The 24,425-nt window shown below is 39.0% G+C and overlaps 13 protein-coding genes and 1 non-coding gene across 14 annotated transcripts; 6 read left to right on the top strand and 8 right to left on the bottom strand.

Moving 5' to 3' along the window:
* Positions 1-48: 48 nt before the first annotated feature.
* RMD5 (ubiquitin-protein ligase RMD5) lies at positions 49-1,314 on the top strand (the record flags this gene model as incomplete). The annotated part of the gene is made up of 1 exon (XM_018363673.1): positions 49-1,314. One exon carries the CDS (start codon positions 49-51, stop codon positions 1,312-1,314), a length of 1,266 nt encoding a protein of 421 aa, XP_018223802.1.
* Positions 1,315-1,403: 89 nt separating this feature from the next.
* Positions 1,404-2,780, bottom strand: CHL4 (Chl4p; the record flags this gene model as incomplete). Its single annotated transcript, XM_018363672.1, has 1 exon — positions 1,404-2,780. One exon carries the CDS (start codon positions 2,778-2,780, stop codon positions 1,404-1,406), a length of 1,377 nt encoding a protein of 458 aa, XP_018223801.1.
* A 557-nt stretch (positions 2,781-3,337) lies between these two features.
* On the top strand, positions 3,338-3,907 carry MET32 (Met32p; the record flags this gene model as incomplete). Its single annotated transcript, XM_018363671.1, has 1 exon — positions 3,338-3,907. One exon carries the CDS (start codon positions 3,338-3,340, stop codon positions 3,905-3,907), a length of 570 nt encoding a protein of 189 aa, XP_018223800.1.
* Positions 3,908-4,031: 124 nt separating this feature from the next.
* BTT1 (CCR4-NOT core subunit BTT1) lies at positions 4,032-4,481 on the bottom strand (the record flags this gene model as incomplete). The annotated part of the gene is made up of 1 exon (XM_018363670.1): positions 4,032-4,481. One exon carries the CDS (start codon positions 4,479-4,481, stop codon positions 4,032-4,034), a length of 450 nt encoding a protein of 149 aa, XP_018223799.1.
* A 301-nt stretch (positions 4,482-4,782) lies between these two features.
* On the bottom strand, positions 4,783-7,341 carry PAM1 (Pam1p; the record flags this gene model as incomplete). The annotated part of the gene is made up of 1 exon (XM_018363669.1): positions 4,783-7,341. One exon carries the CDS (start codon positions 7,339-7,341, stop codon positions 4,783-4,785), a length of 2,559 nt encoding a protein of 852 aa, XP_018223798.1.
* An 812-nt stretch (positions 7,342-8,153) lies between these two features.
* Positions 8,154-9,275, top strand: DI49_0430 (uncharacterized protein; the record flags this gene model as incomplete). The annotated part of the gene is made up of 1 exon (XM_018363668.1): positions 8,154-9,275. The coding sequence occupies one exon, from the start codon at positions 8,154-8,156 to the stop codon at positions 9,273-9,275; it is 1,122 nt and encodes a 373-aa protein (XP_018223797.1).
* Positions 9,276-9,667: 392 nt separating this feature from the next.
* On the top strand, positions 9,668-10,228 carry DI49_0429 (gluconokinase; the record flags this gene model as incomplete). The annotated part of the gene is made up of 1 exon (XM_018363667.1): positions 9,668-10,228. The coding sequence occupies one exon, from the start codon at positions 9,668-9,670 to the stop codon at positions 10,226-10,228; it is 561 nt and encodes a 186-aa protein (XP_018223796.1).
* A 287-nt stretch (positions 10,229-10,515) lies between these two features.
* VHS1 (putative serine/threonine protein kinase VHS1) lies at positions 10,516-11,892 on the bottom strand (the record flags this gene model as incomplete). The annotated part of the gene is made up of 1 exon (XM_018363666.1): positions 10,516-11,892. The coding sequence occupies one exon, from the start codon at positions 11,890-11,892 to the stop codon at positions 10,516-10,518; it is 1,377 nt and encodes a 458-aa protein (XP_018223795.1).
* A 1,123-nt stretch (positions 11,893-13,015) lies between these two features.
* TRS23 (TRAPP subunit TRS23) lies at positions 13,016-13,678 on the bottom strand (the record flags this gene model as incomplete). Its single annotated transcript, XM_018363665.1, has 1 exon — positions 13,016-13,678. One exon carries the CDS (start codon positions 13,676-13,678, stop codon positions 13,016-13,018), a length of 663 nt encoding a protein of 220 aa, XP_018223794.1.
* Positions 13,679-13,981: 303 nt separating this feature from the next.
* On the bottom strand, positions 13,982-15,166 carry MNN10 (alpha-1,6-mannosyltransferase; the record flags this gene model as incomplete). Its single annotated transcript, XM_018363664.1, has 1 exon — positions 13,982-15,166. The coding sequence occupies one exon, from the start codon at positions 15,164-15,166 to the stop codon at positions 13,982-13,984; it is 1,185 nt and encodes a 394-aa protein (XP_018223793.1).
* A 448-nt stretch (positions 15,167-15,614) lies between these two features.
* PEX5 (Pex5p) lies at positions 15,615-17,447 on the bottom strand (the record flags this gene model as incomplete). The annotated part of the gene is made up of 1 exon (XM_018363663.1): positions 15,615-17,447. The coding sequence occupies one exon, from the start codon at positions 17,445-17,447 to the stop codon at positions 15,615-15,617; it is 1,833 nt and encodes a 610-aa protein (XP_018223792.1).
* Positions 17,448-17,728: 281 nt separating this feature from the next.
* Positions 17,729-19,498, top strand: PRP28 (mRNA splicing protein PRP28; the record flags this gene model as incomplete). Its single annotated transcript, XM_018363662.1, has 1 exon — positions 17,729-19,498. The coding sequence occupies one exon, from the start codon at positions 17,729-17,731 to the stop codon at positions 19,496-19,498; it is 1,770 nt and encodes a 589-aa protein (XP_018223791.1).
* Positions 19,499-21,595: 2,097 nt separating this feature from the next.
* DI49_0423 lies at positions 21,596-21,684 on the bottom strand. The gene is given in 2 exon segments: positions 21,596-21,632; positions 21,645-21,684. It is a non-coding gene; the product is annotated as a tRNA-Tyr (tRNA).
* A 1,259-nt stretch (positions 21,685-22,943) lies between these two features.
* On the top strand, positions 22,944-24,419 carry SNU56 (Snu56p; the record flags this gene model as incomplete). The annotated part of the gene is made up of 1 exon (XM_018363661.1): positions 22,944-24,419. The coding sequence occupies one exon, from the start codon at positions 22,944-22,946 to the stop codon at positions 24,417-24,419; it is 1,476 nt and encodes a 491-aa protein (XP_018223790.1).
* Between the last annotated feature and the right edge of the window lie 6 nt (positions 24,420-24,425).

The following is a 24,425-nucleotide window of genomic DNA, read 5'->3' as shown; positions in this document are numbered from 1 at the left end:
TTCTCTGAAAGGAATACAACACTGCATGAACATACGCAACTAAGTAGGATGTCAGAATTATTGGATAGTTTTGAAACCGAATTTTCCAAATTCTACACTGACAGCAGCCTAGAGGAGACGAATCTTCACAAATGTATTGAGCATACTCATGAATTCAAGAACCAACTAAAGAAGCTGAAAGCGCACTTAAATAAGCATATACAAGAATCAGAGCCAGAGACTTACAATAATTTGGATGATAAGGAAAAGCAAAAGTTTAGGAGGAAAAGGGAACTAATCATCGAAAAACTGAATAAATCACAAAGACAGTGGGATCACTCAGTAAAAAAGCAAATAAAGCATGTTTCCCAGCAATCAAACCGTTTTAACAAAACCACTTTGAACAAACTGAAAGAATTTGATATAGACAGTGTATATATCAACAAATTGCCCAAAGGAACAATGAATAATGTTGACGAGGCTATCGGTTACCATGTATTAAGATATAGCATAGATAACATGCCGCTAGAAAACAAGGATGATGCATTCAAGTACTTGAAAGATGTATATGGAATTACTAATAAAGAATCCACCGAGTTCATTGATATGGGCCAGATCGTACATGATTTGAAAAAGGGTGATACAGAAAGTTGTTTAAAGTGGTGTTCCCAGGAAATGGACAGTTTGTCATCCAATCATGCCGCTTTGTCATCATTGAAGTTTGAGCTGTATACTTTGTCAGCAATGCAATCAGTGATGCGTGGGAATCCTGTGGAAGTTTATCATCAAATGACGCAGCAAGCTCCTTTGGATTGCTTCAAACACAGAGAGAAAGAATTGATAAGGAATGTTGTGCCATTGCTAACTAAATCGCTCATAGGACAACCCGTTGAAGGAATCGATTCTAAGGTAGACGAAGAGTTAAAAAAATGTGTGTCCTTATTCATTAAAGAATATTGCTCCGCAAAGCACATTTTCTTCAACTCTCCTTTATTTTTGATCGTCCTAAGCGGGCTGATTTCTTTCCAATTTTTCATCAAGTATAAGACTATCAGAGAGCTAGCGCATGTGGATTGGACTACTAAAGATGAGTTACCGTTTGATGTTAAATTGCCAGATTTTTTAACTCATTTCCATCCGATTTTTATTTGTCCAGTACTAAAAGAGGAAACGACTACAGAAAACCCCCCTTACTCATTGGCATGTCACCACGTCATTTCTAAAAAGGCATTAGACAGATTGTCAAAGAATGGAACCATCACTTTCAAGTGCCCATACTGTCCAGTGAACACCTCAATGAGTAGTACCCAGAAAGTCCGCTTTGTCATGCTCTAAATGAGAGTTTTTTTTCGTTTACGTAAATACCATTGGGTATGATTAAGTAACGGCGTACTTACATAACTGTTTAACATTGTATAAATATTCTATAGCAACCCACCTTTATCAACCTGCTCTTGCACAAATCCTCCGTCTATTATTGTTCCTGAAAAGGATCCGTTTTCACCAGCTAGCCACCCAGGGATGTTTTCAACGTTTATTAAATTTTTATCACACAGTTCATGCAATCCGCCAAAAACATCGTTCCCACGGAATTTGAATTTTATTGTAATTACTCTATTGTTAAACTCCTTCTTTAAAGTGAAGCCTACTTTTTCAACAGGTACTAATGAAGTGTACCTGGAAATATACACAGCATCGTTTGAGAATGCGTCTTTCTTCCCCCTACTAATGTTGTGAACACGTTCATTGAATTCTTTCAAGGTGTTATATTTTTCGTCTATTATACCTTTCGTTGAGCCTTTGAATCTAACCATGTTTTTTTCTAACCTGAGCTGTCTGATCTCGGGTTCTTCAGTCCCATTGAATCCCACATCGCTACTTAAAAACGAGTCATCAAAATCTCGTATTAGTACTTTTTTGCCCGTAAGTCCCTGGTGCTTTTCATAATCGTGCAATGGCGAGTGTTCGAAATTAGCATCAGCATAACATTTCCAAGGGCCCATAGACTCTGCAAATCTTGAAGGTCCCATTGAAATAAGCATACTATCTATTGACTTTATCGGTATTTTTTGTATTAGTTTGAAAATAATTGTTTCTCTTTCTGATATGGCTCGACTAATACTTTGCAATATCAGTCTAGCATAAATATCCTTATCTGCAGAGTGAAATATCATAGGAGAGTTTAAAGGGAATGCGACGTAATATGGTTTCCTTGATATTAATGCTTTAGTTTGTGCTCTATCCAATTTGCTATAAAGAGATTCCTTGTTGATATTTCCTATATTAGAAGAGTTTAGAAACAGATTGTTACTATTAAATAACTGTATTCTGGTTATCAAAGTGGGTAATGAAGGATGTTTGAACAAATAGACATGGCAAGGGTAAATTTTTCCCAGATCTGCCTGTAAGTCTTCTATGAATTTTGCAGGTTGGAGCTGTACTACGTAAGGTTTTCCGTTACCTTGAAAAGCTTTTGACGGAAGCCACTTAAATTTATCGGGTTTACTAATCATTAGATGGCAATCTATCTCAGCTAACTGGAAAATATTGAGGCCATCAGGCCAATACATGTATAATATCCTATTTACTATGACCTTGCGCTTTATGCCTTTTTCAATCAGCAGATCTAGCGTCTCAGTTAATAGGTTTATGTCACCATCGAATGATCCGCCAAACTTGGCGAACCATGACAACGTAAGATCGTATAATGTGGTTATTGGTAGTTTCATCAATTGCTTGAAAACTATTGACGTATCCGAGTTCGGCACATAATCATCTTCAAGACTCGACTCATTGAACATTTGTTTCTTCCAAATACAGACACCAATGCAATTATCTACACAATACCTAGCCTTTCCTTGTTGGTACTTACCCAAAGATACTTACCCAAAGATACTCACTATACTCCTTATGGTTTTGTTTATTTGTTTACATTTCAAACGTGAGCTGAAATTTCAACTTTCATTCATTACCCGAGTGGAGCAAGCTACACGTGACATGTCGAGGTTATTCAACTTCTCGAAGCGCCACAGTTGACTTATTTTGACAGTAATAAAGAGCTTCAATTGTGGTTGACATTTGTCGTACTTTTTTAGGTCAAAAGCACAGGAAAATAGTTTTGAATTCCGCACAACTACAATTCAGGTCTATCCTTGTTTTCCTTGCCGAGCTCGGAACTTCGGAACTTTCATCATTGCATTGGCTAGATGTATAGATACATCTATATATATAGATATCTATCCATTAAAGTATATACGTATGCATCTGGTTAATTAAGTGGGGTTTCATGTTATACGCCAAGAATTTTTAATAGATAGTGGAAGAAATTGAGAGCTGTAACGGAGGTTTCAAAAGCGAAATGGAGGACCAAGATTCAGCATTTATTAAACAAGCGACTGAAGCAATCGTGGATATATCGCTAGATATAAATAATATAGATCCTATAATAAAAGAATTACTGCAAAGGGTAAAGAATACACAAAACACATCACAGCATAGAAAGAGGCCACTCGCGTCAACAGAAAATGGTATTGGTACTCATAATGGGATCGCGAAAGTCAAAAAGGAAGATATAGGGCAGGGTTTAACTAAACCCAACGAAAGTAAAGCTCAAGATCGTCGAAATAGTAATGGCGAAAAACAATTCAAATGTGCAAAATGCTCCTTAGAGTTTTCAAGGTCATCTGACTTAAGGAGGCACGAAAAGACACATTTTGCCATATTGCCTAACATATGCCCCCAGTGTGGCAAAGGTTTCGCGAGAAAGGATGCATTAAAGAGACATTATGATACGTTGACATGCAGAAGAAACAGAAGTAAACTACTAAGTGCAGGTGGTGAAGGTATTAATGAATTATTGAAAAAGGTCAAGCAGTCTAATATTGCTAGTCGTGAGGAAAACAACAAAAATAATGGTTGGAAAGGGTAAATAGTGTATATCTTTTCAGATAAAAAAAATATTCATCTTCAACAATAACTATGCGAAAGCGTATTTCGCTATGATACTTGCCGCAAGTCTAAATGGCGGCTTAGATAATACATAAAGGGCTATGCTAACCATTTGTCGTTTGCCCATTTGTTTCGGTACCATTGTCAACTAATTGGTCGAGATTTGTCTGCTCATTTTCTAGCTTGTGAGCTAGATCTGTTAGATAATCAAGCTCTTGGCTACCTAACTGAGAGGCTATACTAGGGTACAACCCATTAATTGTATTCTCTTTTGGTTGGCCATGAATCATTGTAACATTACATTGAGGCGCAATTTCAACAACGGTATTGCTAAAATGTAAAACCTTCCCGTTTTTTCTGAAGAAGTTTGCTTCGGCAACATTTTCAATAGTCAACGGATGTAGTTTGTGTATTTCCGTTTGTAATCTGCTATCATCTTTGTCGTTATTGCTAAATAGATTACCTTTCTTATTTATTTTCCTCCTAGTACCACCAACTTTGTTGGTTGCTGACAATTTTTGAAGTTTCGCTAATTTTTCTTGATCTACAGGCATTTGGTATTAAAGGAGGCTATAGCATTTATTGACTTATGCTCTTATTTTTGTTCTGATGGACTTTTTTTTTACATATTTCAATCATTGTTGTTGCACCGCAAAAAGTACTACATCGCGATGCTAAGAAGCTTATACCGTTTAATGCGATATGTAAAGATGCCAACTCTCTGATTCTCCACCAAATGGAAAAAAGTTAGATATAATGTATAGGTAAATATAATATAATAACATACTAGTATGATAAGAGCTTTTTTCTAGCTTGGAAAAAGTAAGCGCTAAGCGGTAAGCGCTAACGTTTTCGTCACTTTTTCTTCTTCCCGAAGAAGCTGAATTTCTTCTTTTTCTTTTCCTTGACTTCCTCTTTGCTGTTTTCGTCTGTCATTGCACTTATATTAGTGCTTGTAGCTGTACTTGTAACCGTAGCTTCAGAAGGGATCCCGAATTTCGCTACTGGGGCAGGGTCATTATTTGTGGTAAAGTTATTCAATATTGGTGATGGTTGGGTTACATTGATTTGAGGTATATTTGTAGAGCTCAACTGAGGCTGTGGTTGTAATTGGTGTTGAGAACCATTGTTTAGCTGGTTAACACATGGAGCAGAATCTACACTTCTAAAGTTTTGTTGATTGTTGTTGTTCTCAAAGTTGTTTAGATTTGGACTTGAAACAGAATTAACAAACCCTGGTTTTTGATTCAAATTATTGTAGTTCGCGGATGATACTCGATTCGCCCTTATATTATTGCTGCCATTGTTTGAAAAAGGTTTTTGCTGTGGTGTAGGAAGCCCTTGTTGTGATCTAAATGTGCTTTGGTTAGAAAGGGAATTTAAGCGACTTTGAGTACCATTAACGGCATTGGCGTTCCCATTAAACTTCCTACCATATTCATTGTTGGCTATCCCTGGAACATACCCTATATTTGGCATAACGCTATTTCTATTCTTCCTACTTGTAGGTTTAACAGGGTGCATATATTGCTGTGATGGCGCTTGTTGGCTGAACCTGCTATTATTGCCAGCATATGATGTCCCAGGAAATATTGGATCAACAAAATTATTGGCAGAAAACGCGGGACTAGGGCTTGAGACGTTTGGACCATGCAAACTTCTGCTGCTCATCATAGCCATGTGTTGAGGTTGACTGTAGGACGATTTTCTACTTGGATTATAACCCTTGCTATTATTATTGATATTATTATTGATATTATTATTGTTGATATTATTGTTGATATTATTATTGTTGTTATTGGCTGTTGGTGTTCCAGGAGGGCCGTTGTAAGCCTGTTTGGGTGGCCTTTGTTGATATTGCTGCTGTTGTTGAAGAACTCTTTTTTGTAATTCTAATTCGCGTTCTTGAAGTTCTAATTCCTTCTTTCGCACTTCCAATTCACGTTCTTTCAATGAAGTTTCATCCCTAGACAATGTTGTGTCAGATGTCGAGTTGAAAAAAGACTGTCTTCTGCTATCATTGATACTACCGTTACCATGGTCGCTCTTTTCGTAGCTCACATCACTGTTGGTCATGTTTTCAGGGCTGGTAATACCGTTGGTATTGGCACATGATAGATTTCCGTCAGGCAATTCATTTGTTTTTGATTGCATTCTCTTTTGCAGAATATCCAGTTCTTGTTCGTGGCTCGATTTGCCTAAAGAAATTTCCTGTTTTAGGCTCACCACTTGATTTTGCAATTGCTTAACTTGGCTTCTTAGGGTTATTTCTAGATTTTGTAGCTGCATGATTTTTCCATCCTTTAATGCAATGTCGTTTTGAAAATCATTTGTATGGGTAAGTGTTGTGTCACCATCCTTTCTGATAAACCAATCAGAATCACCTCCGTTCAACAATTGGTATTGGGACATCATTGTAAACAAACATTCCAAGTATGGAGTCTTAATACCAAAATCATCGGCCAATAATATCGGTTGCAGTAATAGCAGGTCAATATTCAAAGATGAGGATTTATGGATGAAATAGTACAAAAACGTAGGAATGTCAGATACTCCCTCGTACTTTTCCTTCCAATACTTTAGTATGGTCTGCTCGCTTTGAAAGTGTGGATTGGTGAAGGTTATACCCATTTTCCGGATAAGCGATAATGTTTCGTCTAATAAGCCAGAGATTAGAGGTTTGGCCAATACATTATTATCTAAATTCGATGGCGATTTCTCCTCCAATATGATCAATAATGGGTCGAAACATATTTGAGGTATGGCTAGTTCCCATTGCTTGGTCAGGAAGGTTAAAGGAGAACAATCATAAAGGGTAACAATGTCCTTTGGAAACAATTTTTGAAACAATTTTTGAAACGTATTTAAGATTGGAATAATATCTTTTGAATAACTACTTTCCTGTATGGCAGTTGTTTGGCCAATAGAAATAGAAAATGATTTGGAATTTGAAGTCGCAAACTGTTTGTACGAATTCTTATCCAAGCGCCTGACGTCATAATCAGTGAAAATGCTAAAGATGTTTGATAGCGGCAGATCAACTGACGCTTTGATAAATGGCTCCAAATATACAAACCCACTGCTTTCAAACAATATCTTTGTGGTGTTATTTATCATTGGTTTTAAGTTTCTTAACGTTTGCGGAATTTCTTGTAACGAAGACGCACTCATTATGACCAAATCGAATACCAAGCCACCATTTCGGTTTAGGTCTATCAAATCCGAAAGGGATTGGAAATGGTTCTGAATCTGAAACCGTTCTGTCCCATAAAATAGGGAATTAATCTCGTAGGAAGCATTCACTGAGTTGTCTACAAGGTAAAACTCTATGTTCTTGGCGTGTTGAAATCTGGAGGTGTATAGAATGAGGTTCGGATGATCTCCGCATACCAGAACTCTCAAAGCAGATGTCATTATTAGGTATATCTATTACAAATTATGTGGGAAATAAAAAATAGGAAGACGATGAGAAAATCAATGCACAATGTGTTCAAATGGGATAGAAATGGGGAGAGCAAAAATGTTTGAATGAAAATTTACAAGCACTAGTACCAATTAAGCCTTTTGATTGTGTAGGGCTTTGTATAAAATGGAACAATAGTAGTCTTGGATAAAAAAAAAGACAAATATGTTAGTAATCGCTTTATTTTTCAACTTGGGTGAGTAAGCACAACGGGCGAGCTTGTCTAGACAAGATATGAACAATTCTGCTAGTATTTATGCCAGTAGGTACTTTCTTTTTCTCAGTGTTCAGCGACTATGCTCTACATTTTCTATAGTTGTAGATTTCTGTTTCATTCTAGCCTCGAGAATGGCCACAGCACGGCCGGCAGGGGGCTACGACAATTTCGCATAGAGGCGTTCTGGAAAAAGCCACCTAAGGCACTATAATATACAAAAGACAAAAGAAAAGCACCAGCAGGAACCGATAGAATAAAAGGCAGCATTAGCTCGATTCCACAAAAACGTCAATAGGACCGCTCAACCTCAATTCGTATGCAAAGCAACTCTTGTCAGCTGCGCTCAATACTGTTAAATTTGAAACACCAAAACATGCTCCAGCCATACACCACGATACACGGCTTTGCCTTTTTTACCATTTGTTTGAATCAAAAGAAAGATCAAGAATTTGTCAGTTTTGCGATGACTTAAGGGCTTATGTAGTGAGAAGACATAATCTAAATGCACTAGCGTAGTGGACAAAATAACCTCCATAATATATCGCCATGGGTTACATTGTCACGGGGTATCCAAGTCGGCATGACAAGAGAAAGAAACATATACTTCCCTTGCACCAGTTTGCAGCGTCTCCGTTGAACTTACAACGATATTTGCATCTATTTCAGGCTCCAGTATTCTCCAAGAGATCAAGGTCAGATGAAAGCAATCATACCAAAGCTCAAGTGAAGAAACTTCGACATCATCGGAAGCTTACCTTGCAAGACATGCCGGTAGAGATCATCCAACACATTTTTGTTTTTACAAAAGGTGAGCCCGCAATGATCGCCTTGAACAAGTTTTTTTATGAGTGTTTGAGACCTTCATTTTCATTGTTGTCTAAAATCATGTGGGAGAAATATCTTTTTAATCCACTTGAGTTTGGTGTAGAGAACATCAAAACTGATTCAGGTTGTGTTGTAATTCCCACTTTATTTGAACATGAAACATTTTTCAGATTACTGCTAGATCATCACCATATTCTCTTGCAAAATATTTCCCACTTTCTCCCAAAGAAACACTTCCGGGATATGCAGAATGGTGATTTTGATACTTCAATAGAACTAGATTTATGTTCGATGACTACCGAAGATGCCGATAAAGAGGATTTCCCGCGAAATTTTTACAACACTATGCAAATTTACCTAACTCACAGAGAATGCATACGATCTATGGGTAATTATTTTATTTTAAGAAATCCATACGATGTTATATCACCATTTATAGAATGGGTTTTCCAAGCTATCGAAATGGAAGGAGAAGAAATAACCTCCGAATTTACTGTGAATAACATGTTTGAATCAATAGATTTGATTCTGTACGTTTCTGGATCTGCGGGGCAAAAATTCACTTCCACTGAACCTCTTTTGACTGTAGTGTTTTTGTTGTATTTCACTCACGTAAATTTCCTGCATACTTCGAATTTTCATATTTTCTTCCAGGATAGATCAAGACTACAATTCATGGAAGAATTCATCTTGAAGTATTATTACGAACCATCATTAGTAGAGCACGAACTTTTATCCGATGCCACCGTTTGGGACCTGCTAAGAAGGGTATCTGATTTAAAGCTTATCGATTTAGTGGTTCAATGTGGCGGGAGACCTCAATATGGCGCGATGTTTTCATAGATATCTTATTTATTTACCATTTTTTTGTTTTGAGTTAACCCCTTTTACTTGTATACCCGATTTCCCGCTTACCAAGATGCCTATATACATGATCTAGAGGCTATATAGATAACGAACTTCGTTCCTCTTTTGTGTTCTCCCTTCCTCACACACCATGCGTTTTTTTTTTTGGCTTTCCTTATGACGTTGGATAGTTTATGAAATTATAACACCGTTAATTACCAAGCAATCATTATATAAAAACCCCCGGTTGAAAATTGAGGAAATCGGAAGAGTAAATGTATAAAGCAACGGTAAATATTGAAGGTTTCCGAACACCAAACCGTATTTCATAGCATCTCGGGTCTGTGCATGGATGGGTGACGTGGTAGGTAGCAAGAGAATACGAAGCCATGGGGAAAGTCAAAATCATTGTGCTGGCAGGAACAGCGGGCACTGGGAAGTCAACCATCGCAGCCGAACTGATACATGAGTTCAAAGATACGTATCCGGATTTGAAGTTCATTGAGGGTGACGATTTGCACCCCCCAGCTAATGTGGAAAAGATGACGAAGGGAATCCCGTTGAATGACGACGACCGCTGGGACTGGTTGAAAAAAGTAGCTGTAGAATCCACCAAGGCTGCAGCGAGCACCAAAGAAGGTTTATCGATTGTTGCGTGTTCCAGCTTGAAAAAAAAGTACAGAGATTTGATAAGGAACACTTGTCCCGAGTCAGAGTTCCATTTTATCTTTTTGTATGCAAGTAAAATTGAGGTTTTAAGACGGCTTAAAACAAGAAAGGGGCATTTTATGAAAGCTGATATGATGGAATCTCAATTCAGGGACCTAGAATTGCCTAACCTTAACGAAGAAAGCTATTGTGACGTTGTTCCCCTGGATTTCAAAACATTCTACCAAATTGAAAAAGATGTGATACACGTAGTGAAGAAGAAGGTTTTAAAAACCGAGTAAATATTATAGATAAAACAGCGTATATAGAATAACAACGAAAAGTAATAAAATAAACAAAACAAAACGAATTCGAATTATAAACAGCACATTAAAAGGGTACGTAAATAAATAAACAAATGAAAATAGGGGAGGGAGACCATTGAAATAAAGAGACATTAAATAGGGGGGCATAAGGGAGGGGGATATTACTACAACTTGTCTTGGCAAGTGAGGATTGTTGTATGTGTCTATCAATTATGGGTTCGTAAAGGCATTAAAGGTTGTTCTTTTTTTTTTTTTAGGTTTTTCTAGTTCGTCAAGGAAGAGGCATTCATATGAAGCTCATTAAATTTTTTTTCGAACAAAGACATCTTATTGGGAAGCTTGGTGAGGTCGTTATCGGAGTCACACGATGTGTTTGTGAATGAAGAGTGGAACCCAGTATCTGTATCCAAAGTTCCAAAACTCCCACTCCCACTCCCACTGTCGCTGTCTTCTTGTTCTTGTTCTTTAACTTGGTCAATTTCGTCGGTTGACGAGGAATAGAATGGTTTCTCGTCCGTATGCGTGTATTGTTTGAACGATGGATTCTTTTTGGTGGTATCGACAGGGTCAGTGAATTTTTCGTAGATGGACCTAGGGAGAGGGGGTACTTTTGACAGAGGCCCGCCATTGGTAAAGCTCGTAATTGAACTGACTTCTTTCATCATCCTTTGCAGACTCATTCTTTTTTTCGGATCCAATTGTAAAATCTTGGACAGTAGTAAGAAAAGGGCATCAGAAAGAGGCAATATTTGTTTCAAGACAGTGACGTCCTTGGTGAAATAGTAAAACGTGTTGTCCTCCTTTTTGTCGGCTTTCAACCAAGGGTTTCTAATACAAGTCAAATTAATGAGGATGATGCCTAACGACCATAAATCACCGTTACATGAAGGGCAGTTTTTTTTCAATTTATGGCCCCTGACCTTAGGGCCGGGATATTTCCCGCTATCAAATGAGATCCTTTCAGGCGGCATGTAGTACGAACTACCAATGCAAACGTTTGGCTCTATGTAAGCGGAAGTGGTGGACAGGCCAAAATCACAAAGAAAGACATTGTCATCGGCATCCAGTAGTAGGTTTTCAGGCTTGACATCACAATGGTAGACACCGTGCTCATGGCAGTAGTTGATAGCAGAACAGATCTGCAAGAAAACTTTTTTAACTAGTAAACCGTTGGTGGTGAAATGTTTGTTGTCTACAATGGATGTAAACAGGTCGGTGGGGTAGTAGTCCATGACGATGAACGTACAGATTGAAGATTGCAGGACCTCGTAAATAGTAACAATATTCTTGTGGTGATGGACCTTTAAATGCAGACAAATCTCTTTATAGTGGGGTAGTTTCCGGAAGTTTTCTTCCGACATATTTTCAATCGACTCCAGATCTATGGAAGGTAGTCTAACAATGTTATTTGACTCTTTAAAGAGTCTAGCGAGTCTTCCTTGCAATCTGGCGCTCTTCTCGAATGTTCCGCCACCATCGACATCCACGTCACGGCTAGCACTAGAACTTTGAACAACGGCCTTTATGGCGTATTCTTTGTGGGTGTGAATATCTATCGCATGGTAAACCAGACCATACGCGCCTTCGCCAATTTGCGAAGTTATCAGATAGCTGTTAATTCGGCAATCTTCGAACTTCATTATTACTTTTTTATTCTATTCTGTTGTTTTTTTTTCCTTTTTCCTTTTATCTTTTTTTATTATTATCTCTTAGTATTTTAGTACTTTAGTAAACGGTTAAAAAAACTTAAAGGATGACTATTAAAACAAAAAGCAAAACTAAAATGGTAAAGGATACGGAGCAAACAAAACACTAAAAGCTAAATAAATAAAACCAACTTTTTCTTATAGCACGTCAAGTCAAAGAAAGTTGCTTTATAACGGGGGGAGGGAGAGAAAGTGAGAGAGGGAGCAAACAAAGTTTAAGTACAACGCACGATGCAGCATATAGTGACACTATTGCATAGCAAGTTTCTACTACACGAGCGTTTAGCGGAACCAAAAAGGGCAAGAACGTCGACATGTATAAATAAATAAATAATACATCGGCGAAACACGCGGCCGGTGCTTGGCACGCCGAATGTCCGGGGATAAGTCGCGAGCCGCGCGAATTAGCGGCCGAAGGGGCCGTGCCCACTTAAGCGGGCCGCCAAGTATCGACCATTAGCGGCGATGGCATCCACCCCTTCCCCACGTTTTTGGGCCCTCCAGGTTTTTTCGCTGTGGTGTGTACACTGCACTGTACTTCACTGTACTACATAGCATCCCCACAGCGTCGGGTTGCCCCTTCCGGCCCATGGCTACCACAGTCATCTTAGAAAAGGGTACAAACTCTAGTTATCCCTTCTTCCGCCCGTCTTTAGCGGTGGTGTGCTCGCGCTCATGTGCTACGGTTACGCAACGCAACATAACATAACATGACTGACTGCAAACGGAACGGAACGGCACGGCACGGCACGGTACGGTACGGTGTGAAAGGAGGGGAGGGGAGGTGTCTTGTTGATGTCAAGGTTTGGTGGGGACTGGAACAAGAAAGAAGAAAGCATTGTGTGATCTATGGTAGTGCACGCTGTGCTGCTGCGGCGCGTCTTCATCCGCGTGTACGTAGTGTAAGCTATCTATCTCTTTAGCTATGTATGACGGAGGCGCGGGTTGCGGGGCAGCCCTCGCAACGTGTGTTTGTGTATACTCTCTCTCTCTCTCTCTCTCAGTTTTAGTGTCCTGTGCTGTTTTTGTTTGTATAGAGTAGCGCGCTGCGCGGGATCTACTGGAGGTTGTCTACCATATCTTTGACCTTCTCGTCAAAGAGGTTGGACTTGATGGGCATTTCCATTGAGTAGGATGGGTCTTTCATGACGTAGTCGCTGTACAGGCAGTATACCTTCCGGAGAAAGTTGTCTGCTATCTGGATGGCCAGGTTCGATGAGCTCTTGAGTCGGTCGGTCTTCTCGGTGCCGGCTATGTTGGGTTGTCTCTGTGGCATCACGCTGGAGCTTATGGCAACGAACTTCAGCCCCGTGAGCGTTTGGTAGATGAACATCGTGAACTGGTCCGTGCACAGCTGCCTCAACCCACCCTTGTTCCAGTTTGTGAACGGCTCTTTGAAAAAATCGTCTCCCTTGAAACTGCCCAGTTTCCTACTAGTGCCGTGCGGTTTACTGCTATTGCCACTGGCGTTCCTGTTATCGTTCTTGTTGCCGGCGACGCCCACGTATGGTACGTACGGGATCATGTTTTCCGTGTTTGTTTGTTGAGTAAGCTGCAATGCCTTCGGGGTCAGCTGGCTCGCAATGGCAAATACACCGTGCAGTGTGCTAGCGAGAATCAAATACTCATTGCTGTTCAATTTTTGTTCGTCGTCGGTGAAATTCCGCTGGTAGATTAACCCGCCCGATTTGTTTATGACCAGTATTGTTTCTATGGCCATCTTTGCTGTTCCGTTCGATTCACCCCAGGCACTCGGCACATCTCTAATGTAACTACGTTCTACATGTTCTTTCTTTCGTTCTTTTTTTGTTTTTTTCTTCGCACTTTCGAACTTTCGCGTGGAAACTGGTACTTTTCTGGGTGAGCGCACGTAATCGATGGGATGTGTAGCATATTATTATAAGAATTCTCTATACACACATATGTACATAATATATAAAACAATTTTATCGGGCAGAGTCAATCGTCGACGGTGAAAGAATGAATACACAAAGGCTTATTGTAATTGTTCGCGGGCTTTGTCCTATGGGAAAAAAAACCTCGTATACCATTTTCTATTCAGCTTTTCCATTAAGGTGGTATAGTATTGCATCTCCCCCCAACAGTCTCTACCAAAGTTGCATCCGGCCATATTCACGACAAAATCGTGTTCCTTTTCAGTGTAAAAGTATCTTGAGTCACCACTGTATTCCGAACATGCCCCCGGTGGGAATGCATTGATTGTTCTTAAGGGCAAAAACCCTATTCTCGAACGAATCCACGGTTCGCTCTCGTACAGCGCTTCCAATGCATCTTGTTCTCTGTGCTCCCATACCATATGTTTTTGTTCGTACAAAACAGGGTCCCACCACATGTCTAAGAGTAGTTTGGACCATTCGCTATTTTTTATCAGAAATGAACCAAGGTTGAACCCACCACAATCTTGTGTAATTAAAAATTCCAAATCCTCCGCATAATTGACATAGGGTATATCGGTTGTAAGGTCTAAGGGGTTGAAACTTTTCAGTTCTCTATCGGCCAAAGTATCCAGCCTATCAAAAATATGTTCTTCTAATGACTTGGAGGGTTCCATGATCATAGTATCCAGGTCCAACCACCAGAGCCATTCCGCATTGGGGAACTCTCTAAGTGTTTGTCTCAAGATATCCACTTTCTGCCAGCCTTCTCTATATTCGTGGGAGTATCTCTTGGACGTCGTTAAATCCTTGATGGTTAACCCGTACCCATGCCTTTTCGCATACGCCTTCTTATTTTCTATAGATATGCCCTCGATGGCCCACTCTTGTTCATTTTTCCATCTCAGAACACCACCGCCTTCGTTTGCCGCTAATATGATGACAATCTTGGGATCTTGGTTCCAAAACGACCATCTTGATCTCTTGGAATACGGTGGCAGATACCATTTGGAATCAGAACTGGAACCACCTTTGTTCAAACTGTTATCGTTACTACTCTGCCCTTGGAAGCTTGTGGTAGATGGGTTCCTGCTGACAGTAGAATCGTTTATCCATATGAATAGAAACAAAATCAAGGATATTAATAGTATTTGTCTTTTGCTTCTCGCTAAAGAGTCGGCTAGTCTTCTCCTCCAGTACATTATTTTGTATCTCAAACCGAATTTTGAGCCTCTGCTTTTCTTTTCCTCTTCATCGAAATCTAGTTGATGATTTGTTATAGGAAGTGGGGAATCATAAGGTACACTAGACATCTTGTATAGTTACACATGCACTACTATCCCTTACAAAAAAAATTAGAAGATTCGTTCCCCTAATGAATCTCTTTTAGCCTTCACTTTTTTCCAAAATCTAAATTCTGGATCAAAAATATCTCTTTAAACACCATATTTAAACATACATTCTTTTTTTTTTTCTGTTTTGTTTTGTTGTGTGAAAGCTGTAAACAGCGAAAAACTACACTTGAAAAAAACTGCACGAACATTGACACTATCGTTATATACGAAACGACAATTAGAACCATCTCAGCTTTTAAAATGAGTGCTGTTCGTGATTAAAACCTTTAGCTTTCTAGTTTAAAAGCAATGTCGCCTGCTTCTTGCTTATACGTATATCTTAGTATGTATATATGCGTATCCTTTTATTTGTTTAATGCTAAGAGAAGTGGGGGAGGTAGTACATAAAGGTGCAAAATGGTAGGCATCAAAATGAAAATTCACCTCTAAAGCTTTTCAGATCCATACCTGGTTTCACCTCTTGTAAAAGGTCATCTCGGTTCATCGCTATAAAAACTCTCTTCAAAGTATCAATGACGCTATCATTATATGTGTTCAAGAGAGACCCTAGATCTCCCTTTTTCTTGGTGTCTACTTCATGCATGCTTAAGACAGTCAATAAGTAGCCTGCAGCCTCTTTATAACATCCAATATTCATTGAAGACACTGCCAGATTGTAACGAGCTCTAACAAAAGATGGTTTCAGTTGCAATGCTCTATGATATGCTTGGATCGCCTCTTCTGATCTGTTGGAGTTGGCCAGTGAAGCTCCTAATCTGTTCCACATCAATTCGTCATTAGGATTGACCTTCAACGCGCTTTCAAAGCAGTCTATCGTCTTGTCAAAGTCATCCTTAGTGTAGAATAGAAGACCCAAGCACAACTGTACTTCAGGGTCTGCCGAGCTTAAACTGTTGGCTAATTGCAGATACTGTTTTGTTACACGCGCGTTCATGTCAATGTGTGTGGATCCCCTTTCTTTTTGAATCCTTTCATCTTGTTGCTTGATATTTGACCAAATTTCAGGGTATTTGGTTTCTGCCCATTTATCTAGCATTGTAAAGGCGCTCATATCGTACCCTTCATTTATGTAACTGATCGCTAAAGTCTTCATTGCCTCTAAATTGTTTGGATCTAGTTTCAAACACTCTTCTAAAGCACTTATACCGTTCAGCTCTTTTTCATTTTGGGTTTGTACCAGGCCCAATCTCAACCATGCATCCACATGGTCGGGTCTTTCATTAACAGCAGCCTCAAACGCTAGGGCTGCTTCGCTCAACTTGGCTCCATTTTCCATCAATAGACAACCAATCTTATAAGCATTAGGGTTCTTCGAATACACATTATTTGATTGAAAAGTATACTCGATGTTTCCATTTACCCTACCACCTAGGTATTTCAGATAGTCTTCCCCTAAATCAAGGTCGTCGTTGACCAAATCAGATGGCAAGACATCTTCGGCATCTTTGTGGATACTGTCCCATACTTCTTGGAAATCGGATTGATATTGATCTCCAAATACTACTTCGTCCTTTTCCACGATTTCTGGCTTATTTTGTTCCACTTCAGTTATATTCTCTTCTTCTTCTATCCCATCATGGATGTTCAGGTTTTCCGAAACCTCTTTTTCTAACTTTTCAAACTGATCCATCCAAGGTTGTTCTCCTTGCTGTTTGATGTCTTCCTTAGAACGTTCTGTGTGCTGCTGGTTCATGAACCCAGGTGACTGGAGCCTTGATCCGCTGAAACTATTCATTGAAGAGTAAGGGTAGTTATTCATCATGTTATTGGGATATTGAAATTGCCTCGAAGTGGCTTGTGGCGGGTGTTGCCATACTTTTTCTGAATTGCCTGCATTTGTGATCTTATTCTGAATATTACCACCATTTTGAAATTCCTGCGACCAGTGCGATGTGTTAATCGCTCCACTAATTTGGTTTGGGCTTGATTCAATTTGTAAGGAACGCATACTTGAAAGAGATAGAGGCATGGCTGAAGATTGTCCTATTTCCATTCTTCTCTTATCATCCGCTAGGGGTTCTCCGTTCATGAACCTATGCATATGTGCCATACTTTCTTGGGAAATGGTATTTTTATTGGACTTGAAAGCCTGGGTACCATTTGGCTTGATGTTATTCTGTAGGGGCGACTCATTACGAGGCCCATTACTCTGGCCAAACTGAAGAGATCTGTTTTGTTGTGTGTGTTTGTGCAGTTGAGCAAGTGGGTTGTTCCCCACAGAGCAGCTTCCTACGTCCATAGTAATGTATGTGTTTTTCGCTGATTGTATCTCTGCTCAACGAATAATTAACAGTACTTAGTCAACCAAGTTAGTCAGAAACCTCTTTATGTTTAATTTTGGTGTTATATAGCTCCACCGTATGAGAGGACCGGCCGGGTCGGAAAGCCCGGAGTTAATCGCGATGGGCCGCCCTTTGAAGAATTCAAGATTTCAGTTAAATGACTAACAAACCTGCGGTGGTAGACAAATGCCCAACATCAAGGTTGCTAAGAGAGACAGGAGAACCTTGACACTGATATATGGCAAGACCGATTGATGTAAGCCAGCTAATTGTTGGCCTAAACAAGAAAAACGGGCCAAATAAGGATATTTCAGGCAAAGTTAAGAAGCCCAAGTTTTTGAGCAAACAAGAAAGACTTAAACAAATAGAATTTAACGGCAGTAAAGAGAGTTTGAAATCTGTAAAGGATAATACCGCTGAACTCGTTATTAAACAGCAAGATAATGATAACAATGATCCACTCGAAGAAGGTGGCAATGAAAAAAATAGTTTGCCCAAGCAAAATGGCTCCAAATTTCAGTTTTCATGGGACGAAAGCGAAGATACTCTGGCAGGCTATAATCCTATTGTTTCAACGAACGTTAATGCTTTGTTGCAAAAGAGGGAAACCCCATCTAAGACGGCTTTAGAGTCCTCGTATATGGGGAAGCATTGGACCGAGAAGTCTTTGAGTGAGATGAATGGAAGAGATTGGAGAATATTAAGAGAAGATTTCGCTATTGTTACAAAAGGTGGGGCAGTGGAGAACCCGATGAGGAACTGGGAAGAACTGGATGTCATACCGAAAGATCTATTACGCATCGTTACTCATGACCTGCATTTTTTGTCACCAACGCCTATTCAAAGGATTACTATCCCCAACGTCTGTAGGAAAAATCAATATAGGGATTTCCTTGGTGTCGCGTCTACAGGTTCTGGTAAGACATTGGCGTTTATAGTACCGATTTTGATCAGGATGAGTAGATCTTCTTCAAGGCCACCGTCTTTGAAGATTATGGACGGGCCTAAAGCGTTGATTCTTGCACCAACGAGAGAATTGGTACAACAAATACAAGCAGAAGCAGAAAAGGTTACAAAAATATGGTCTATAGAGAATAATTATGACTGTAAAGTAGTTTCCATTGTTGGTGGACATTCATTGGAAGAAATCTCATATTCTCTGTCAGAAGGTTGTGATATCCTAGTGGCTACGCCAGGGCGTTTGATTGATTCTTTAGATAATCATCTGCTAGTAATGAAACAAGTAGAGACATTGGTCTTAGATGAAGCTGATAAAATGGTTGATTTAGGATTTGAAGACCAAGTTACAAACATTTTAACAAAAGTTGATGTAGGTGCCGATCCCTCAATAAACAGGCAGACAATGATGTTTACAGCTACTATGACTTCCGTGATAGAAAAAATCGCTGCTGGGTATATGAAGAAGCCCGTCTACGCGACTATTGGGGTAGATACAGGGTCTGAACCTCTGATTCAACAGATTGTAGAATACTCAGACAATGACGAACAAAAATTCAAAAAACTGAGATCTGTTGTAACTAAATATGAGCCACCCATAATAATTTTTATAAATTACAAACAGACTGCCGACTGGTTGGCTGAAAAGTTTCAAAACGAAACTAATATGAAAGTAACAATTTTACATGGTTCCAAGTCGCAAGATCAAAGAGAGCATTCGTTGAAATTATTCCGCAGCGGCAAAGTTCAAATTATGGTTGCAACGAACGTTGCTGCAAGAGGTTTGGACATTCCTAATGTTTCATTGGTGGTCAATTTCCAGATTCCTAAAAAAATAGATGATTACATTCATAGAATTGGTAGGACTGGTCGTGCCGCCAAAGAAGGTACCGCCATCTCTTACGTTGGTGGTACTGAAGATGAAACATTAATAGGCGAGCTTCACAAGTACGTAAAAAAGCATGACCCATTGAATAACAACAGGTTTTCCGATGCTGTGAAGAATAAATACAACGTTGGTATCGAAAAAAGGAATGAAGTTATATATTAAAAGTAATTTTGTTTATCCCTTTCTTTTCGCTGTCAAAGTGTTGGCTATGTAATATTTTATATTTTGGTAAAAAGCCAAGATGCGAATTTACAAATCTCGCTGTCATCAAAAATAGGGCTGACTATTTGTAGACCTACGGGAAACCCCTCTATATCTCCAGACTCTATCAAATCATTCCAATATGTCCTGATCATTTTATCTTCTGCATTAAGAGCTGATGAAACATCCATTAGTCCATCCATCTGGCAATCGACAGTACCTACAGGTACGGACAAAGATGGAAAATTTAAGACGTTGAACAGTAAAATGTGCCTTAAAGTGGTCTTTAACATGTCACCAGGCCTGAAAGGCATTAATGTTGTGGGGCATATAACAACGTCAGGTCTTTCTGATTCTGGAAGAGAGAGATAGTATTCTCTCATAGATTGTTGCGCATTGTAAACTCTTTTGGTCAAATCCCACCATTGATTGACTGTGTATGGAGGTCTTCCATCATCTAAAACCATTGGTTTTAAAATATCCAACAGCGGTTCCCCAGAAAGTTCAAATTCGTCTCTTATTTCGTTACCTGAGTCCGCAACATCTGCTTCATTTGCAATGTCAAATAACTCTATACTTAGTTTACTGGGCGGTTCCCATTTGACTGCTTTCATACCTTCGGTTTTGTTAATTAGATCTTCACACAGTTTTAAAGCCCTGATGTCGCTGGGTGGAAGACCAATAACATCATCACTGTACCATATCCCAACAACATAATCACTATGTAATTCATTTGCAGTGGAGTCAAAATAGTATGGAAGACATTTTACATCTCGCATCCATGGTTTACAGACATTTATGATACAACTCATGAAGTACCTCAAATCAGAAAGATCTTTTGCTAATGGTCCAATAACACTTGGAATTGTTTCTCTTCCTTCGAATGAATTATCCACCTTTAAGTAAGGAACCCGTCCAAATGTAGGTTTTAGGCCAAACAATCCTTGATAACTACTGGGAATTCTAATGCTTCCACCTATATCAGTACCTAAGCCCAAAAGAGAACCATGAGCGCCGATCAACGACCCTTCTCCACCCGATGAACCGCCGCTAGAGAAATTCAAATTTATACTATTATACGTATATCCAAACGTATTAGATTCTGTATCCGTAGCCATCATCGATGAAGGTACCGTAGTTTTCACAAATATTATTGCTCCTAAGTCTCTTAAATAACTAACAATCAATGACTCCTCATCCTTGGTCTTCGGTTTAAAAGTTCGAGATAAATAACCTAGTGAGGTGTCTACTCCCTCTACATTACATTGGTCCTTGAGAGAAATTGGTATACCGTACAGAGGCGGTAATGTGGCTGGTCTATGTTTATCATAGTAATCAGCCAGTTTCAGTGCCTCTAAGAACATAATTTCCGATAAACAATTCACAACTTGATGAATTAGAGCCGCTCTATGACAAAAAGCAGAGGTTATTTTATAACAGGTTAATTGTTTTGCGTTCAGTTTCTCCCTTAATTTAATAATTGTGGAATGAGTGATTTGATTCTCTATAGAAGAACACAAATCATCGATGTTTTTGATGAGATTTTTTTTGTCATCCTTCAGCCTCCTTATGGTTTCATTGTCTAATTTCCATTCATCAGCTATTTTGTCTTTTAACTGCTCTCGTTTTAATTCAACTTTTTCTGTCCATGCCGATTGAACTGTCATTGTATAGCTTCAATTTATTGTGACGTTTAGACTAACCAAAAGCCTTTTGAGACTTTAAAGCTATAGCTCCCATAAGTACAAATACAGGTTTCGTATATATATACATATCTATACGACGTATGGAAAGTGTTAAAATGATTGCAGGAGAATTGAAATCAAGGGCCTTATCAACAAAAAACTATCCTATTATCAATGGAATTTGCGCGCGGCTTTTTTATTCCAGAAGCAAACTTGCCACGCTACCTATCACACAACAAGAGCGCTTGGACTTCACCAGATGCCCTTTCACCTATGTACGTGGATACGTAGATGGTCCTTCAAAGGAAAAAGAGGGAAGATAACGAGTGAAGGATTACTTTCAAAAAAATGTGTCAAATGATGGCAAAAAATATCTCCCGGGGGCGAGTCGAACGCCCGATCTCAAGATTTCGTGGTAATAAATTACAGTCTTGCGCCTTAGACCAACTTGGCTACCGAGAGGTAAATTTCTGACAGATTCTATTAATTAATGTTGATATGTGTAGCCCATCCTAGTAAACAAACTTCATGTAGCGTTTTTGGTTTTGTTGGAATAGGTGTCTTCAGACACACATTAATTCATGTATGATAAAATATCTGAAAGAAGAATAATAATATCAACACTGTTACTATTTATAAACATTGTTTCTGTTGGAACAAGGTTCAACTATTGTCCATCTATTACTAATATATACGGTGTTAAAAGATGACATAAACTACAAGACCAGTAAGTTAAGATTCAAAGTGTCGTCGAAATTAATGGAAGCTGAAGCGCAAGGATTGATAKTGTAATAGGATCAATGAATGACAACATATAAAAAGAGGAACAGAATCATTTATAATATTATGCAAAAGTATTGATTCCTTTCTGTGGATTCCTAAATCCATGAGGAGAATCTCTAGTATAATCTAGATACATAATATTATAACGTCAAGAAATAAATGGAATCCCAAAGATCATCATACAACTTAAATGGTTATTAATAAGAGTACGAGTTATACATGATAAATTATTGTCCATATTCTGAATTATTTCTGAACCATTGGGTTTCAAATAATCAATCCGCGTGTGTTTTATATGCCTCTCTTATATAATAATAAGAAAAAACTGTTTATTGCAACTACTAAATTAACTAACTATCAACGGGTTTTGTTTAACATATGCTGTGGCATGCACTCTGTTTATCGACTACTCAATATGTCGTGATTTTTTAACGAAGAGTTAGGCCTCATTGCTATTGATATAGGCATCATCTTGTTTTGGTCAGTGCAGGCGTGGAATTGTGTCAAAAACTAGTGGATAACTCGCATTTGAAGCATGTTGTATATTTGAATAACAGATCTGCTTTATCGTATTGTTACGAGATCGAAGTGAAGCCCATCAAAAAAATTTCTCAGCTCATTCAGCGAGAGTGTTTTGATTCAAGAATGTATATCGACTCCGATAATCGGAAATGTATAACGACAATTAACAGATTTACAGCTTTAGGCAATTCCTGTGAAGGGTGTAGTTTAGTTCCGACTAAACCTAGAAGCTTGAAAATGTGCTTGTTCGATCATGTTCAGTACGGGCTGTGACGCTTTTTCTGTCAGAAATCGAATTTCGGCGCTCATCCCAAGATTGAATAAAGACAAAGAAGCATGATACACTACAATGGGTCTCGCAAGAGGAGAGCTTTGGCTTTCATTTGTGTTTGAGGTAAATAAAGCATACATTTATAATGCGTTCAAGAAGAAGGGGAGTAGCGTATCATCATAGTAAACCAAAAGGACCACTTTCACAAGRACAGTATCCCATAGCATCTAATGAGGGACAAAGAAGGAAGCTCAATAGTCCTGAGGCGTTTCAATCGTTTGACATCTGGAAAAATTTGGATAGAATAAGAACAACTAGAAAGGATGTGGAACAACTTATGAAGGGCAGCCTACTTATACTTCCTGTGAGAACACAAGATAAACAGCAACTCGAAGAGTGCATCAACGAGTTGCACAAGTACATATCTAAGCATATACTTCAGTGCTATGCGAAGAAAGGACAAAAAGGTGACAGTACGCTCTTCTATGTAGTTCTGGAGGATTTCAGTGTGTTGGATTCATGCTTCGTATTATCAGTTCTGCTTGCTTTCCAGAAGCGTTTGTGGATGGCACCATCAGAAAAATCTTACTTTAAAATCTCCAAAAGCATCAATTTAACAGGCTCCTTTTATTTGCCTAAGAATATAGAGACCGGGAAAGGCCATATAACAACGAGTTATAGAAGAGAGTCACCCATATCCAGCATCTTAGGGGTAAGTTTCAACGTTGTTCCGAATTTCCAACAGTTTCATATCAGGGCCTGTCATGTAACTAAATTCATGAATGAGCTTTCCAATTTCTTTGCTCAGATAAAATTTGGTAAGTGTGAAGGAAACGTGATAGATCGTTTCCAGCGCGAATATAGGCGGACTGATTCTCAAATATCTCTTGCTCTCTACGAACTTCCCTTGATCGGAGATGGCTTATTTGATATGAAGTCTTTTATCAGCAAGACCAAACCAATTATAGAAACTTCGAAAGATCAGATGGTGAAACACATTGCTGACATGAAAGCCTATAATGAGATAACTAACACTGAAGGTATTCTATCTTCACCACAACAGAAACCTTCGTCGACGTCATCTTCGAATGTGATCCCCTCCCTTAAAGGTGATCAGACGAGTGCCGCTTCATACCAATCTCAAACTCAAAAGTACGCTGCTAACCAATCATCAAGTGCATTGCACTCCTCTAGTCGTTATTCCGGGCCTAATAGCCAGTTGGGCGCAAGAGGTACCGAGGGTCATAAGGCGGGTTTCATGACACAAGATGAAATCAAGCAGCACTGTATTGCTACTATAAGGGCATCTATGGATTCAGCGAAAAAGAAATCCTCGTATCAAATTTTAAAAACATATGTAAGGTGCCCAAGACAGAATTATATTGATGTTGTCTATCAGAGTTTGAATGACTTGCGATCAAAAACGAATTGTAACATTGTCGTACTGAATCTGAATAATCTTCACGAATCGCAGCCGTGGCTTGATTCGTTGAATATATCAGACTATTCCGCATTTTCCCAGCAGCCTCACCCAAGCACCGTACGCATTATTAGTATTGGTGGTGTGGGTGAGTATATAATCAAAGCGCTAGAGTTGATATTGAACATATTAGAAAATTAGGATACT

Source organism: Saccharomyces eubayanus, chromosome II (assembly GCF_001298625.1).
Source record: "Saccharomyces eubayanus strain FM1318 chromosome II, whole genome shotgun sequence".
NCBI lineage: Eukaryota > Fungi > Ascomycota > Saccharomycetes > Saccharomycetales > Saccharomycetaceae > Saccharomyces > Saccharomyces eubayanus.
The sequence above is the reverse complement of the archived record's forward strand: the minus strand, read 5'-3'. Positions and strand labels throughout refer to the sequence as shown.